This window comes from Cydia pomonella, unplaced genomic scaffold (genome assembly GCF_033807575.1).
Source record: "Cydia pomonella isolate Wapato2018A unplaced genomic scaffold, ilCydPomo1 PGA_scaffold_161, whole genome shotgun sequence".
Lineage (NCBI taxonomy): Eukaryota > Metazoa > Arthropoda > Insecta > Lepidoptera > Tortricidae > Cydia > Cydia pomonella.
Window position 1 is genome coordinate 811,928 of NW_026907803.1, and position 16,313 is coordinate 828,240.

The window sequence follows — 16,313 nt, forward strand, 5'->3', positions numbered from 1 at the left end:
GTCCGGACTCCATGCTGGCCACTGCATAACGGTGATCCCAACCTGATCAAGGTAGTCCCGAACAATCAACGCTGTGTGGGAGCGGGCGTTATCCTGCATGAATGTGAAGCCGGGACCGACAAATTCGGCGTATGGAACCACATGGTCCTCCAGGATCTCCGTGATGTACCGATGAGCAGTCATGGATCCCTGGCCTCGACCACCACCAGTGCGGGAGACACAGACGAGCTCGGTTTTGCCGGCGAGGGAAATGCCACCCCAGAACATGCAGGATCCTCCTCCGTATCCGACGGTTTCTTCAAGAGATGCCCGTGAATAACGTTCCCCTTGCCTCCTGTACACTCTTCTGCGCCTATCGTTGCAGAAAAGACACACCCTGGTCTCATCGGAGAAGAGGACAGCCTTCCACTGGTCGACCATCCAATCCTTGTGTTCGCGAGCAAACTCACGTCTGATTCGCCGATGCTCTGCTGTCAATTTGGGACCCATAGCCGCTCTATGGGGCATAATCTTCTTCTCCCGCAACCTTCTTCTTACTGTAGAGACGCTCACAACGGTTCTCCGAACTGCTCGTAGCTGCTGCTGCAGCTGAACAGCGTTGGAGAAACGGTTCCGCAAAGAAGACGACACAATAAAGCGGTCGTCTCTCTCGGAAGTGCAGCGCTGTCCTCCGGATCCGGGCTTCCTGGTGAAGTTTCCAGTTCTCTGGAATCGATGAACTGCTCGGAGAACTCGGAAACGGCTTATGTTGAGCTGCCGAGCAACCGCAGACTTCGTCATTCCTGATTCCACCAGGGCTACTGCTTGAGCTGCTACTGCTTCCGTGGTATCCATTTCTTGGGGTGTTTTCTTTCTCCAGTTGTTCCGGTATGACCTGTGTCAACTTCGGATACCGAATGACCCATATTTCACTTTTACCCCCCCTTTTATACCTACCCAAGGTAACCCAACTAGCGACCCTTACAACGCGTATTCTAGGTGTTCTTTCAGAACGCCATAATTTCGTGATTATTATAATTTTTTCAGAAAATGCTTTATTCATGTTTTAAAGCTTATTAATTGTGCTTTTAAATGATATTAATATTGATACAGTATAATACATATTATAAGAGCTATATTCGCTTGAAACAAAAATCGGTGGGTGTGCGATTTCCGTGACGCCGAGTGTATTAAGTCAACAACAAAATAATTACTTATCCTAATTTTGATTACTATTTTCAAAACTAACCAAGAAAATGAGAAAAATCGCATGAGAATTGATAAAAAAAATCCACACTAAATGTATAAAATAAGTTTTCTTTGGTGTGTGGCTTTTCTAGGGCCCCAACCTGGGTTGCTTTGTGATAATCTTTTATGTTAGATTCAAATGGTAATTTGCCTTGAATTCTTTTTTAATAAAAAAACTGGCCATTATGTTGCTGAATCTAATTGTTTTGCCAAAGTTATGAATGAAAAAGTTAGCTTAACCATTTACACAGCATGGAATTGGGCAGCTGTCCTCACTGATTTTTTTATGTTATTGAGATAGCACTATTTGGCTTATGAACACATGGTTCTGGGTCTTATACATATATTTCTATGTTTTTTACTATTACTAAAAGCACCTAAATATCTGTATGATCTTATTAAAAAAAAATTATAATTTGTGTGTCAAGCAAAGTTATCCATTATCTTTGTTCGAGTTCTTTGTCCTAACACCTCTCTGATCAGTGCTGACTTTTCCCTCTCCAAAACAGCTATTCTCTCATTTTTCCGATTTACTTCCTGAAACAAAGAATATAACTTTAATGAAACAAAATATAAAATAAATACGTACTCAATATTTCCCAGGCACTCATTAAACCCACAACTTTCAGGGATCTAAAGTTGTCAGCGAAAAAGACTTTTAATTTTGAAATTTAGATTCTCATTACTGACCCAATGTTGCGTTGGTAGGAAGCGACTTGTTTATGAGGAATTATATATTTATAGATATATATAGATTTGTATTTTCCTTTGATAGGTATAAACGGTCAGTGACAGGAGAAGCATTAATAAATAATAATATAGCCTTTATTTCCATGACTACATAGTTTTACATACAAAAAGTTAAAAACATTATAAAACATTTTTATATATTAAGACATGGCCCCTTTTTGGGAATAGGCCTCCTCCACTGTCTCCATTCATTCCGCTATTTTGCCTTCTCCATCCAATCTGTCTCCGCTATGTATTTGATGTCGTTGGCCCAACGGTATTTTGATTTTCCTGATTTCCTTTTGCCACTCGGAACCAACCATTTATTGACGCGTTTTGTCCATCTGTTATCTGTAGACCTGGCAAGAGATCCTGCCCATTTCCATTTTAGCCTTTGCGTGTCTTGTACTGCGTTTATTCTTTTAGTTTTCATACGTATATTTTCACTTTTTTGTTTGTCTCTAAATTTTACTCCTAGCACGCTAGCAGGCTTTATTTATTTTTTTATTTACTTTGAAACTCCAATATTTCTTCCAGGTAATGTTGATTCTGCGGCCTATTTCGCCTTCGTGTCTTGTTTTGCTGAAATATATTTGCCTGCCAAGGTACCATGTTTCTCTTTTCCGCTCACAGCTCAAGTGGTTGCCTATTCGTTTTCGTCGTAACTTTCATATTCTGTCTCTCCTATATTCTATTCTTTTCCTTCCAGCAACTCCCCGCTATATCAAGGAGCGTTTTAACTATCTAAATTCTGTGAGGCTGTCGCGCAGCCTGCTTCTCTCCGTCCCATCTTTTCTACAAAATTTTACTACACTTCATTTACTTTTCATGCTGTCCGAATCTGGAACTCCTTACCCGTTGGCATTAGACGCGATCTCTCCCTTAGTGTTTATATAGTACATAGTTATTTTTACTCTGTGGCTGACATGCTGCTGTCATATTTAGCTATGTTTCGGTTAATTATATATATATATTTATATGTATGTTTATGTATGTCTATTTGTATTCCTTATATGTGTATGTTTATTCACTGTAATTGTGTGTGTGAATGTAGGCTTCCTATTTAACGGTTTAGCAACACCTAAGTACTTTTTCGATTAACTTCTCTATTTCCGCTACCCAAAGGTTGTCTGGAAGAGATCGCTTTTTAGCGATAAGACCGCCTGTTGTCTGCCTCTACATTTAATCAATTGTTTATTTTTCTTGCATCTTTTTACTGAGGTGTGCCAATAAAGAGTATTCTATCTATCTATCTAAATCTAGTTATCAACGTACTCTATGGGCGTCTCGTTTAAGGTTAGCCATTTGCAGCGACTTTTGTTTTCAAAGTGTTTAGTATGTAATCTTATAGCTTGGCTAGCCTTATTCAGTTCTACTAGCATCGTTTCTAGTTGTTTTTGTGAATTTGCGAAGAGTACGATATCATCTGCGAGGCGCAGGTTGCTCAGAAACTTCGTGCCAATCTGTATTCCTTTCCTGTTCCAATTTAAATTCTTCATAATATTTTGGAGTACTTATATAAATATTTTGCGTGACATTGGGACCCCCTGCTTACCTAGGGTTTGCAATATCCGTCAATTTTTCGGATCTGGATATCCGGATTCGGAATTAGGATAATACGGATCCGTATAAAAAAAGGTTATGTTCTAGAAGGATTCGGCCAAAAACGGACTATTTTTAGTCAAAAATTAAGTTATACTCACATAATAATACGTAAATGGTACTAAACGACAAATTTGTCGAACATGTATTAATATCTTTTATACACCGCCGGTTTGATAAAATTACATGAGAAAAGCTTACTTTCTGTATCTTTGAAAAATAGTATTTAAATAGAGGTAAATTCTTTCAATATGCATTACAGTGATATTCCATTATATACGAGTAGTAAAAAGATAATAGAAATCCTGTTAGTTACTGCAAATAATGACCAAAGTTGAGCGAAATCATATCAATATTACTTACTTAGTTAGTCAGTAGCACATGTTATTTTTCTTTTAACAGAAGAAGGGGAACCGACACGATAATACGCAAACAAAATCAGTGATAACAACACCCAAAGACGACTGAGCGAAACCCCGGTAATAATCACTGTAAACAATAATAATTCTCGCCTCGAGTTCTCAGGAGAGCCAAAACAATATTGGCCCTTTTGTTTGCCATTATTTCACTTACTATGTAGGCTAGCGATACCATTCATTTTTTATTGAGAAAAGCCTTTTTACCTTCTATTTTGGATAAGTAAAAACGCTGTAATAACTTTGATTATACCTAGTCGGTTACTAAGTTCTGTTACTCGATTTGCAACCTCTTTATTTCCGTTAAAACAAATACTACCGAAAAAATTAAAAATTACATAATGTGGTGGATTTGTGAGCTATAATTATATACCACACATAACGCTTATCTCGTCGTATCTATAATGAATTGGGGCCTAAAAGAGAATCGTATCGCAGTAATTGCATTGCACAAATGTGCGCACCCGCCAAATATGATTTTGAAGTTGCTTGAAACCCTAAAAATCAACAAACAATTTGTTTATCGCACAATTAATAGATACAATAGTACTCAGAGCTTCGATGACCGCAAGAGGTCTGGAAGACCACGCACCGTTCAGAGCTCAGCTCTAATAAAGGCAGTGAAGGCGAGGATTGCAAGAAACCCCGTCCGGAAGCAAAAGTTGTTGGCAATACAGATGTCCGTGAAGAGAAGCTCCCTAAAAAAAAATTATCAATGAAGACCTTGGACTACACGCTTACCGCAGACAAAAAGCTCATTTGCTTATTGGACGATTAAAGACTATGAGGCTAGAGAGAAGTCGCATGCTATTGAAGCGGTAAACACAAAATAGCCACCGAAAAATACTATTTACAGATGAAAATTTTTTTACCATTGAAGAATGTTGTAACCGCCAGAATGTCAGAGTGTATGCAAAAAACAGTCAAGAGGCGATTGCGGCTGTTCCAAGAGTGCAACGAGGCCATCATCCCTCTTATGTGATGATTTTGCTGGGTGTGTCACACTTAGGGCTAACACAGGTTCATTTCTGTGAAAAAGGTGTGAAAACTGGGGCCAAAGTTTACCAGGAAACCGTTCTCGAACCAATAGTGAAGCCCTTAAGCCACACCCTATTTCAAAACCAGCCATGGGTCTTTCAACAGGACTCAGCTCCTGCACATAAGGCAAAAACAACTCAAGCCTGGTTTCGAAGGAACAAAATTGACTTTATTGTCCACGGAGACTGGCCGTCCTCCAGCCCGGACCTTAACCCTCTGGATTATGCCATATGGCAGGTTATTGAGGAGAAAGCTTGTGCTAAACACCACACAAATCTTGACTCCCTCAAGTGGGCCATACTTAAGACAGTGACGGAATTAGACAAGACAATCGTGCGTGCCACTATTGATGACTGGCCTCGACGTTTGAGGGCCTGTGTCAAGCCCATAGCAGGCCATTTTGAATGATATTGTCATATGTAATTCCTGATATATATAGTTTATTCAACTTTCGTTCGTATATTTTATGTAGATAAAGATTATTGCAGTAACAGAATTTAGTAACCGTTAGTATTTAAAAAGACGATATTTATGCTAAATTTATTAGACCATCTTTTTTTTCTCCCCATTGTAAAAGAAAGGCATAAAGTCGTATTGACTTACTTTATACACTCTACATGTTGATTATTTAAGCATTATTAAGGTCTTAAGTTCATATCTGAAACGTAGTATTGTTACTAAAATTATAGGCAAAACGTCGTATGTAATAAACACGTCACAATGTGTCAACATTTTAAATTCATAGTCTCAAAGTAACGGCAACCACAAAATCGAAACAATTGAGAGGCAAATGTATGGAAAAAGGCGGGTGTGAAAAAATAAAATAAAATGTAATCTGTTCATTTCAGTGTTGTCGTTGAGGTACAGTCTGAACTCAGTTTAAATCTCTATATTTGGAGATTATCTTAACTAAGTTTAGTCTTAATTAAGTATATAATTCGTTTTGTTGGCAGTTAGTGCTTACATGTTATTTTAATACTAGCTTATTTTAGAAATGCTTTATGTTTCACGAAAATAAGGAAAAATCATGAAATCCGACCTTATGCACTTTCTGTATCTCGGAAACTAAAAATAAAATAAATACCAGAGTAAGAAAGATAATTCACTATTTATTACCGTTATGTTAAAATGTCATTTTGGTCGGATTTTCATATCTTACGTTATGGAATTTGTGTCGAGAATTACCGTTATTTCAGTCAGGAGGTATCCAGATAGCTAGATTTAAAAACTGTTACTATTACTGTTTAGATTAAGCAACATTCGCATTCATTTTATAAAGTTGATTGATGTGCTGTTAGTATTTGAAGTGATTAAATATATGAAAATACTATATTTAAATGACAAAATGGTATTAAATCATTCATAAATTTCATTAAAAAATTGTTTCTGTTATAGGTCGATAACCATATTTAACGGATCCGTAATATCCGAAATATTCGGATCCTATGACCCGTTAGATCCGGATCTTATATTTGACGGATATCGGATATTAGGGTTTGAGATCTCAAACCCTATTCTCACCTCTACGTACCTATTTTTATTATTGGTCCCAGTCTGTCTAGTTTTACTCTACTTTTACTTTTCTTGTAAGTATATATCTTTTATTATGTTTATATATCTGGTTGGGACGCCTTGATGCATCAGTGCTATCCAACGCCTTCGCGTAATCGATGTATGGGAGGTAGAGAGGTTGATTATATTCTAGGTGCTTTTCCACTACTTGGTCTAATGTATGGATATGGTCAGTAGTTGAGTATCCAGGGCGGAATCCAGCCTGTTCCACTTGCCTCTATGATTTGCTCCATTCATTTTTCTAGGCACATAGCGAATAATTTGTACATTGTTGGTAATTAATAGACTAATTGGCCTATAATTATTAATATCGGAAGGATCTCCCGTTTTGTATAATAGGATTATACGGGACTCTCTCCAGTTCTCCGGTATTTGCTAAACCTAAAGAAAAATCCGACCACATACATCAATTCTTAAATACAATTTACAAAATAAATAGGTACCTACTCGAATCGAATGCATGTTGCACAGGAGGAAAATAAGTAATAGTCATAGTAGTTGGCATAACGGTGGCGGCAAAAAGTGTATTAGGTATCTATTGTTAACTTTTTATCATACGTAACACATTTGGTCTTGAGTGTAGAGGTACATACAACTAGGGAATGCTAACCGGTTAACCGGTTAACCGGTTACCCGGTAATTTGACCAATATTACAGTCGGTAAAATACCGGTAATTTCCAGCCGTAACCGGGAATTTACCGAACGTTGTATAGGCAAATAAAAATGTAACAACCTGTTGAATTAGCCCATCTATGTCTTCGTACGTAGGTCACTCGGTAAGTCTTGTCGTTTAGCACAATTTTTACAAGCTATTAATTTCTTTTGATACCTACTTATAGTGCGTGCGTACACATGTTAACAGGTCGAAACTTGTCAGTTGCCGTCTAATAGTTATTGAGATAAAACGTGTGAAAGTGTAAATATGGCATCTCTTACGAGCTCTCAAGTTCGCGCGATTATTTATTACAATTTTCGACGTGACTTGTCTCGGAAACAGTGCCACGAAGAAATGCAACGTGTATTGGGCGATACTTCACCATCCCTCAGGACTGTCGAGCGATGGTATAAACAGTTCGAAAGAGGCCTTTTTGATCTGGAAGACGATCCGCGTCCGGGAAGGCCGAGTGAGGTGACGACCTCCCAAACAATCGCTGCTGTTGAAAAACTAATTAAAGAGAACCGCAGAATCACATACAAGCAAATTGAGGAAATCCTCGGCATTTCTGCATGGGCTGTAAATAACATTTTACATAAACATTTGCATGTACATAAAGTTTGTACACTTTTTGTCCCGCACAAACTGACTGACGATCAAAGGAACAGGCGTGTAGAATGGTGTAAAAAGATGATTAACAAATTTAAATCAGGGCGTTCTTCTGAGGTGTCTGCAATTGTGACAGGGGATGAAACTTGGATATATTATTATGACCTTCCAACAAAGTCTCAAAGTCGTCTATGGATTTTTGAAAACGAAGATAATCCAACGATGCCTAGGAAGTCACGTTCAGTTAGAAAAAAAATATTAGTTGTTTTTTTTGCCGTTGTGGTATAATAAAGACCATTCCTTTAGATACGCAACGCAGTGTTACTGCTGAATGGTATGTTCAATCGTACTTGATCTCGCTAATGCAAACACTTAAGGAATTGCGACCAAAAAGCCAACTGCGCTCATGGCTGCTTCACCATGACAACGCACCGGCTTCTCGCGCTCAAAAAACTGCTGAATTTCTGGCGTCTTCCGGTGTTAGACTATTAGATCACCCAGCCTACAGTCCCGATCTAGCGCCCTGTGATTTCGCCCTCTTTCCGTATCTAAAGAATCAACTAAAAGGACGCAAGTTTTCTTCAGACAAAGAGATTTTGACTGCTTGGGAAGAAATCTGTACTTCTATCCCCGAAGAGAAGTGGAATCTCTGGTTTAATGAGTGGTTTGAACGCATGAATAAGTGTGTGTTAAGTGACGGTAGCTACTTTGAAAAACAATAAAATTTAGAAGTAGAACGACAAGACTTACCGAGTGACCTACGTACTTACAAAAAAAACAATTACTACGGTTTGCGATTACGAAGAGACACTTAAAATACTTACTTTTCTGCATCTTATGATCTCGTCGGAGTGAAACTAGGAAGCAATGTTTTGTGACAAATGAGTGGTCGCTAATCCCTCGCCCTTTCCCTTCTCGCCACCCCTACCCGACCCGCCTTACTATGTTCAGTGTCCTTTGTTTTAGTCTGTAGTGTCCGACAAGTGTGGAATGCGAAAGAACATTTTCTACCGCTGGTTACTTGTGTTCAAGATATCGTTCACGAATGTCTAAGCAACGTTCTAATTAACAGAATGATCTGATGATGACATGTTCCTGATTGTTGGAATCAGGAACATGTCATCCTATCTTAAGAGCCCGGTAACGATTTTAGAGCAAAAATTTTAAATTGATAGATTTAGTCGTTGGAATTGTACACCTTTTGTTACGTAATATCTAAATAACAAGTATTGGTTTCTATTAGCACGTTTTTTCATCTTGCCTTTTAATAATGAGGTCGCAAGCGTGCATCCCCGGTAATAGGTGACGAGAAGGGATAGTTTTTAAAAATTCATATAAATTATGGTAGTAAATTATAGAAAATGATGTATAAGAACAGTTTCAGCAAATGTTGTAGATTGTTTAAGTATCAAAATTACGTTGAAATTAAGTCAATTTTCAGAGAAATTGTCACTTGTTTTGAAGTAATTTCTGGAGAAAATTGATTTCGTCTAACTTTCATTTACAATACTTCAAATTTATAGTAACAAAAATGTAGTTTATTAAAGTTGAAGTACAGGATATGTGTAATACAAAATTACCATTTTTAGCAGTCCAAACTTAACGAAATTTACAAATAAGATTGACAAAATCACTGCTTTTCGCGCGTTTACCTAAACGTCCTGTTTCTGAACGCAACCATGTATACGACCGAATGATTTTATTACTGTATCCATTCGCCGACTCACTCACTCTCTTCTTTCTCAACAACTCCACGGTTAACATCGCTCTGTAATTAATATCCGTTTTTTAGTGAAAATACACAGTTTTCATCGATAAAAAGTGACTTTTAATTATCCACCAACATAAATGGTGCCGAAACCCGGGATTATGTTTCTGAACGCAACCATGTATACGACCGAATGATTTTATTACTGTATCCATTCGCCGACTCACTCACTCTCTTCTTTCTCAACAACTCCACGGTTAACATCGCTCTGTAATTAATATCCGTTTTTTAGTGAAAATACACAGTTTTCATCGATAAAAAGTGACTTTTAATTATCCACCAATACGTCCATCAGAAAAAAAAATCATTACTAATTAAGTGAGTCTGTTTTAAAAAAATATATATATTATAATCAAAGATAACAAGACGTGCTAAAAGAAACCAGTACTTGTTATTTTTAATAGTTAACAAAAGGTGTACAATTTCATGCGCTTAATCTATCAATTTGACATTTTTGTGACTAAAATCGATAACGGCCTCTTAAAGTGCAATTTTAAAGTAACTAGTGTTAAAATGATATGAAACTAATATTTCTGTTAATTTTTTTTTCTTATATTTACTAGATTTTAATGAATGTTGATTACGGTTTTAGTTACTTTAATAACAATATTATATTGATAGATGTGTAAATGCAAACTTGTATGACATTTAAATGACGACTGTCACTCTTTAGTTATAATTTTTGTTACCCTTTGATTACTGCGATTTTTAAAGAATTAAAAAAGTTTGATGTTACTTATTTAATGTACAAGTTCATTTCGCTTTGAAATGATACATGTTTGATTTTTTACTTAATATGATTAGTAAATATATCTTGTTTAATGTTTATAGTTTATTTTCATTATTTTGTTTTGTCGATGTTTCTATAACGTGCTGTTGATTACTTTTAAAGGTTACTGACGAAAATAAGGACACAATCAATAATAATGCAAAATCAATGTTTTTTATTTCATAAACGTATAACCGGTAATTTACCGGTTAACCGGTTAGTGGGACCTCGCGTCGGTAAATTACCGGTAATGAAAAACGCCCGGTTATTGCATTCCCTACATACAACCAAGTAATTAGAATTGTTGATTGAAGGTGGAGCTGTTTGTCAATTGTTGTAGGAAGTATACCTAGTTGACGAGATATAATTTGGGAATAACTAGTTATGATACTTTGTGTTTGTGGGATAATATCGACACGTTATTAGGTAAATGAATTTTTTTTCGACAAAACTCGTATTTACTTTGAAATAAATGTTTTTTCATAAGTCTTTTTTAATGATAGACTACGAATTTCAAAGATAGAATACTCGGAAAACTAAAGAATTAAAATGTAGAAAATAACGAGGATCAAGATTGTTTAGCTTAAGTATACTTTAAGCAAAACTGTATGCTAAAAGGGCCATTAGCGGTAAGATAACACTCATCGGTGCAAATAATTTCTTCCAGTATAATTGAATGTTAGATTTCCGAGAAGGTGCTACCTAAAAAAGTCGTAGCATAGCAGTATACATGGGTTGGGGAAAACTGAAAGTTTTTAGAATAGAGAAATCAAAGATGACAATTACAATGTGTGTAGAGAAAATAACGAATCCACCGGAGACGAGAGGTATATATTAAAACGTAACAGACGCAGTTTTTTAGTAATTAATACGAACCTCTGCTAACATGCGATTCTGCTTGGTGGCGGACGTGTACACGCCCGCGTGGGGCGCGGCCGGCAGTGCCAGGTTCATGTGCAGCGACAGCTGGCCGTGCCGCCAGCCCGCCGCCAGCGCGCCCAGCTGCCGGTTCAACTCCAGCACTCGCGCCCGCAGCAGCTCCAGGCGTTCCTGATGCGCTTCACTCCATGGCTCCTGGGAAGAACCATACCATAACTGTTAGACAACACTAACCGAATGTCGCTGCACCTAGTTACCTACTTAAGTGATAGTATATTGCGAATCTTGGCGTCAAAAAAGGAAGGCTTCGGGTTCTGGCTTAATGTACCCGTAGGGTTAATCCTAGTGTAATTAGAATGATTACGACGAAATTACGACGTTATGTACTTAGGTAGGTATATCTACTCGAAACCAAAGCGCTAATTTTCAGTTTTGCGGTGGTAATATATTGTATGGCATTAAGTACCTACTTCAAGTTCAAAGAGCAGGACTGTGAACACTGCTGCCCAGTAGGCAGTGCCGTGCCGAAGATATGTTGGTATAAGAACTTATATGAAATGACTAGATTCGTCATTAAATTATTATATAAAAAAAAAAACACGACTGCACACTAAAAAAGAGGAGTAGGAAAGGACCAACAGAGGGTTACTTATAGTCATTTTGGTTGTTGGTCCCTGCCTGCGATACTTACCATCAACAACAATATTCTTGTGGGGCTTGTTTTCCTCTTTTTTAGTGTGCAGTGGGTTTTTTGTTTTTTTGAACAATTTTTTTTTTTATAAGTTTTTAGTTACCGCCACACTCCCGTGATCAAGACGAATCTAATGATACCTCATACATCAAAATCCATCAAGCCGTTAAGGCTACAGGAGGCCACAAAGAAACAGACATACATACATACACTCGCAAAACATGACCCTCCTCCCTTTGGCAGTCGGGTAAAAAGAATGACGAATTGTTTTCTAGTAATTAAGCAACCAAAATACACCTTATGAGTAGGTAAGTTATAAAGAAGGTCATTCTTAAACTTACAACATAAGCTCCCATCCGCCCAGCATGTCGCATCTTTTCCTGAACCTCGCCCAACTGCTTTAAATACCACTCCCTTGCTTCCTCGACTGCATTCAACCCCTGTAGCAACACATCCTTTTCTTGTTCAATCTGTTTCATTCGTTTAAGGAGATTATAGTCTACACCGTTATGTAGAGTGTGTCGCCGAGGCTCGCGACGGCGCGTGCGACGCATACCTTGCGCTTGTGTGTCGTTTGATGGTCTTCCATCTCCCAGGCCTCTACTGGGCTCCTCTCCCGACCGAGCTACTTCCTCAAAGTCTATTTTTAAGTCCCCAATGTCTTCAGGCTCAAAGCGTGGTGCGTCATCTGTTTTGAAGTTTCTAGATGGTTCCTTCCTTTCTGCTGAATTTTTCTCTAATCTTGGCGGTTTTGGAGGAGCGAAAACCCTGTCGTGTTTATTTATTGCTGCTCCGTGGTTTCGCATATCTTGGAAAGGGCCATCTTTGCGGCCTAACAACTGGGGCATGCTTATAGTTCTTTGTTGTGATGTTGTCTCCGTATTTTTAATCGCGTTCCAATTCTTGTCCTGCTGCACGTCGACATCGAGTAGGGGCGCTGAAGGCGGCCGATGGAGGCTTTGATTATTGGTGCTCATTTGAACATTACCGCCTCCTAATTCTTCGTCGTTAAGTCTGTTAACTGTATCAGAACTTTTTTCAACTTGATTGCACAAGAGACAGATTTTAAGGCCGGTACAAAAGCGTTCAAATGTTAGTAAACCGTCATGGGAAGCAACCTTTTGAAGGCTCTCTATAACACCTCTTGGCAAACCCTTTGTGCGGTCATCTCTCCAACGATTTTCTATATCCGTGAGCTTTACGTACCCAGTGTGTTTATCATCCATAATATCGAATAACGTCCGCATCGCGGATACAAACTGCTTTGGTAATGATTCCATATTTCTAGATGGAGCTTGGGTCATGCTCATATTGTGGAATTTAAACCTTAATCAAAATTAATTATGTAACGCATAGCACCTTTATTAACAACACTTCACACTTATTTTATGTAAATAACTAAACACTTCCATTAAACAACAAATGTGCACTTTTACAACTTTTGCACCGCTTAAAGTTTGATAACTTTCATCAGTTAGTTAAATGACTATACCTTCATTCTTATTATACTCGATAACTTTGCTCCCGAATAATATGCCTACGTTCTAGAACAAAGTATTTAGATTTATTTATGCAGACTGGAATGAGGCCGCGTTCGTATCAACATGTTTAGCCATACGAAGCAAAACGACCGTTGGGTCAACGAATGTGTGGTAGACTCTAGACGGCCAAACCGGCTGTTGAGTGGGAGTAAATTTGCGAGAGATTTTGTCCCATAAGTGTGAGTGAGAGAACCGGTCAAACGGCATCGCGGCGAAGGCCAATAGTTTGGGGCAGGTAGAGAGGCACTAGTCGGTCAGCAAGTGCCGACTGCCGACCGCGCGGCTTAGAACGGGCACGGTGCCGTGCCATTCACAAGTAGACCTCGATTTCAATAAGCATGTTCATAATATATTTTTTACCACATCAGCTCGTAAAGACTTGCTTGTTCAAAAACTGATGAGAAAGTTGCATTTTATCCACAGGGGTGGCAAAGTAACTTGATGCAAATTTTTAGTTGTTTCCTTATGTTGGCTGGTATAATTGATTTTTAAAGTGATGATTTTCACTCGGTAGCAAAAGTTTGTTTAACCCTCATGCATTGAAACCTTTTTCGCACCACGGGTTTCAGTGGTTAGGCTGAGGCTGTATTTTGAATTATAAATATTCAATGTTCATTTGGATTTGATTTTGTTTGATGTTAAAGGCATCGTCCTAATACAACGCGATTATCGCAAATTCGCGCGAATTTTACTTGCGCGAACGCGCGATCAAACAAGCGACCAAATAGGACACCTATACGAAACTCGTGAACTTGCGATAATCGCGTAGTCGCGTTGTATTAGGACTACCCCTTACAGTTAGTATTTTCCTCGCGTTAGTGTGGTGAAATTTTTTGTGTTCCACTTGGTGACAAAATTTGTTTAACTTTCGTGCCTTGAAACCCTCGAAATTCTACTTTTCAGACCACTCGCTACGCTGGTGAGTCAGTTTTGGGATATTTCGCTTGCTCGAGTGTTGAGTGTGAGTGTGTACAACAATTAACTTGATCTGATCTATTATTTTCGTAATGTTGAAGCACTCGAAGCGCTTTCGTGGACATACTGGTTAGCCTGTGGTGTTATGCTCGCTATCTCTGTAAACGTCGTTGTTATGAATGCCTTAATTAGCCTCCTACATATGTAGCGTTGGTAGCACATATGGCAATGAAATTAATATTTTTTTAAGAAATAGTGCATTTACTACTTTACTGGTGATTAAGGTTAAAAAAAATTGTTTAATACTTAGTTCAGTCGATTATTAATCGCGTATATATGTCATCTACGTATTGTGTTTCTATTTTACATTAACCGTCAACAAATTATCTTTCTGAGCAGATAAATAGAAAGTTATTTTTACTACAAGGGCTATCTTTAATCAGGATTTAAATTCAGCCCTTGTAGTGTCCTAGGAGACTAATGAGTTTTGAGCGTAGCGACTGTAGTGAGACAATGAAAGGCGTAATAACGACCTATCTGGCCTAGTGGGTAGAGATCCTGCCTATGAATCCGATGGTACTGGGTTTAAATCCTGGTCATGCGTGAGTTAAGGTGTACCCAAGGATAATACGCAATGAAAAAATACCTTAAGGCTCCGTCATATCGACGCGGTAGAGGAACCGACGCGGAATGCGCGCGGTGCCGCAGCGCAACTTGGAATGCAGAACGTTATGTTATGATTATGAGCTATGCTACACTGCCGAAGCGCGACGCCGCGTTCAATCCGCTGACTGAATTCACATGGGGCGGAAGCTGCACGGGCGCGGCCACTCGCCCGTCACACTGGGCGCGGATCGGAGGCGGAGCGGTTGCGCGGAACGAAGTAAATAACAATATTGTTTGCAATGGCAGAAGTTACGGACAAACTGATTAAGTGCGTTAGAAAATTCAAGACACAACTATACAGTATTATTAAATGGACAGGGCCAGCAGGGGAAAACCAAAAAAGAGATGGACAGAATACATCATCTCAGTAGCAGGCATAGATTGGCTAACGACAGCTCAAAATAGAGACAAATGGAGTGTGAGGAAGCTTTTACCCAAAAGGGATCCACATTAGATTATTGTTATTTTATACTGTTTTATAATGTAGGTAATGTATCTGTTTTATGTAAGCTTAATGTCGAAGTAAAAAGCTATTTCATTCATATAATATTATTCCTTTATTGGGTCTTAGTTTAGGTTTTTTACAATATGAATATGAAAGTAAAATATAATAAAAACAATACAAAAATATATAAACACATTATAAAAAACCTAAACCTAGGGTGCTGCCAGCAGCGGGGCAGGGCCCAAGCTGCCGATGGTCAGAGCTGCAGAGAAGAACCGCCGGACTATCCGCGCCGTGTCCAAGATCACCGCCTTCTGCATCTGACCCTTGATCCAACCATCTAGCGAGAGTCTCAAGGTGTTGGTATATTATTATTAATACAGAATTACAAATTGATTTTAGTAGCCGTAGGTAACTTACAACGCGGGTCCGCGATCAAAACGCCTTCAATCCGCCGACCGCGCTCAACGTGACATCACCGCCCCGCTCCGCGACTGCTTCGGAATGCTTGCGCGTCGTCGGTGTGACGGAGCCTTTGCGTCTTCGAAGCTCTAATTATTTGTCAGACTTCACACATCTTATAAAATCAATGAATCTCTGCTAATAGATGGAGCAAGGTCCCTTTTACTTATACAACGGATAGGGACGATCAGGTGAAAGGCCAAGCCAAGCCAAAAGGTATGTGTGCCAGAGACTAGAAAATAAAGAAGACTAGTAAACCCTTATACAACGCAGTGAGAATTATCATTGTTGTAGATGGATCACATTTTAGTTATTTGCGTATGAAAAC

At 38.5% G+C, this 16,313-nt stretch overlaps 1 protein-coding gene and 1 long non-coding RNA gene across 2 annotated transcripts; both read right to left on the reverse strand.

Moving 5' to 3' along the window:
- Positions 1–800: 800 nt before the first annotated feature.
- On the reverse strand, positions 801–14,136 carry LOC133533388 (suppressor APC domain-containing protein 2-like). The gene is made up of 3 exons (XM_061872358.1): positions 12,298–14,136; positions 11,263–11,460; positions 801–1,764 (listed from the first exon to the last, which is right to left on the reverse strand). The coding sequence occupies exons 1-3, from the start codon at positions 13,264–13,266 to the stop codon at positions 1,651–1,653; spliced, it is 1,281 nt and encodes a 426-aa protein (XP_061728342.1). The 5' UTR covers positions 13,267–14,136; the 3' UTR covers positions 801–1,650.
- LOC133533398 (uncharacterized) lies at positions 7,177–9,505 on the reverse strand. Its single transcript, XR_009801869.1, has 2 exons — positions 8,608–9,505; positions 7,177–7,341 (listed from the first exon to the last, which is right to left on the reverse strand). It is a non-coding gene; the product is annotated as an uncharacterized LOC133533398 (long non-coding RNA).
- Positions 14,137–16,313: the final 2,177 nt, after the last annotated feature.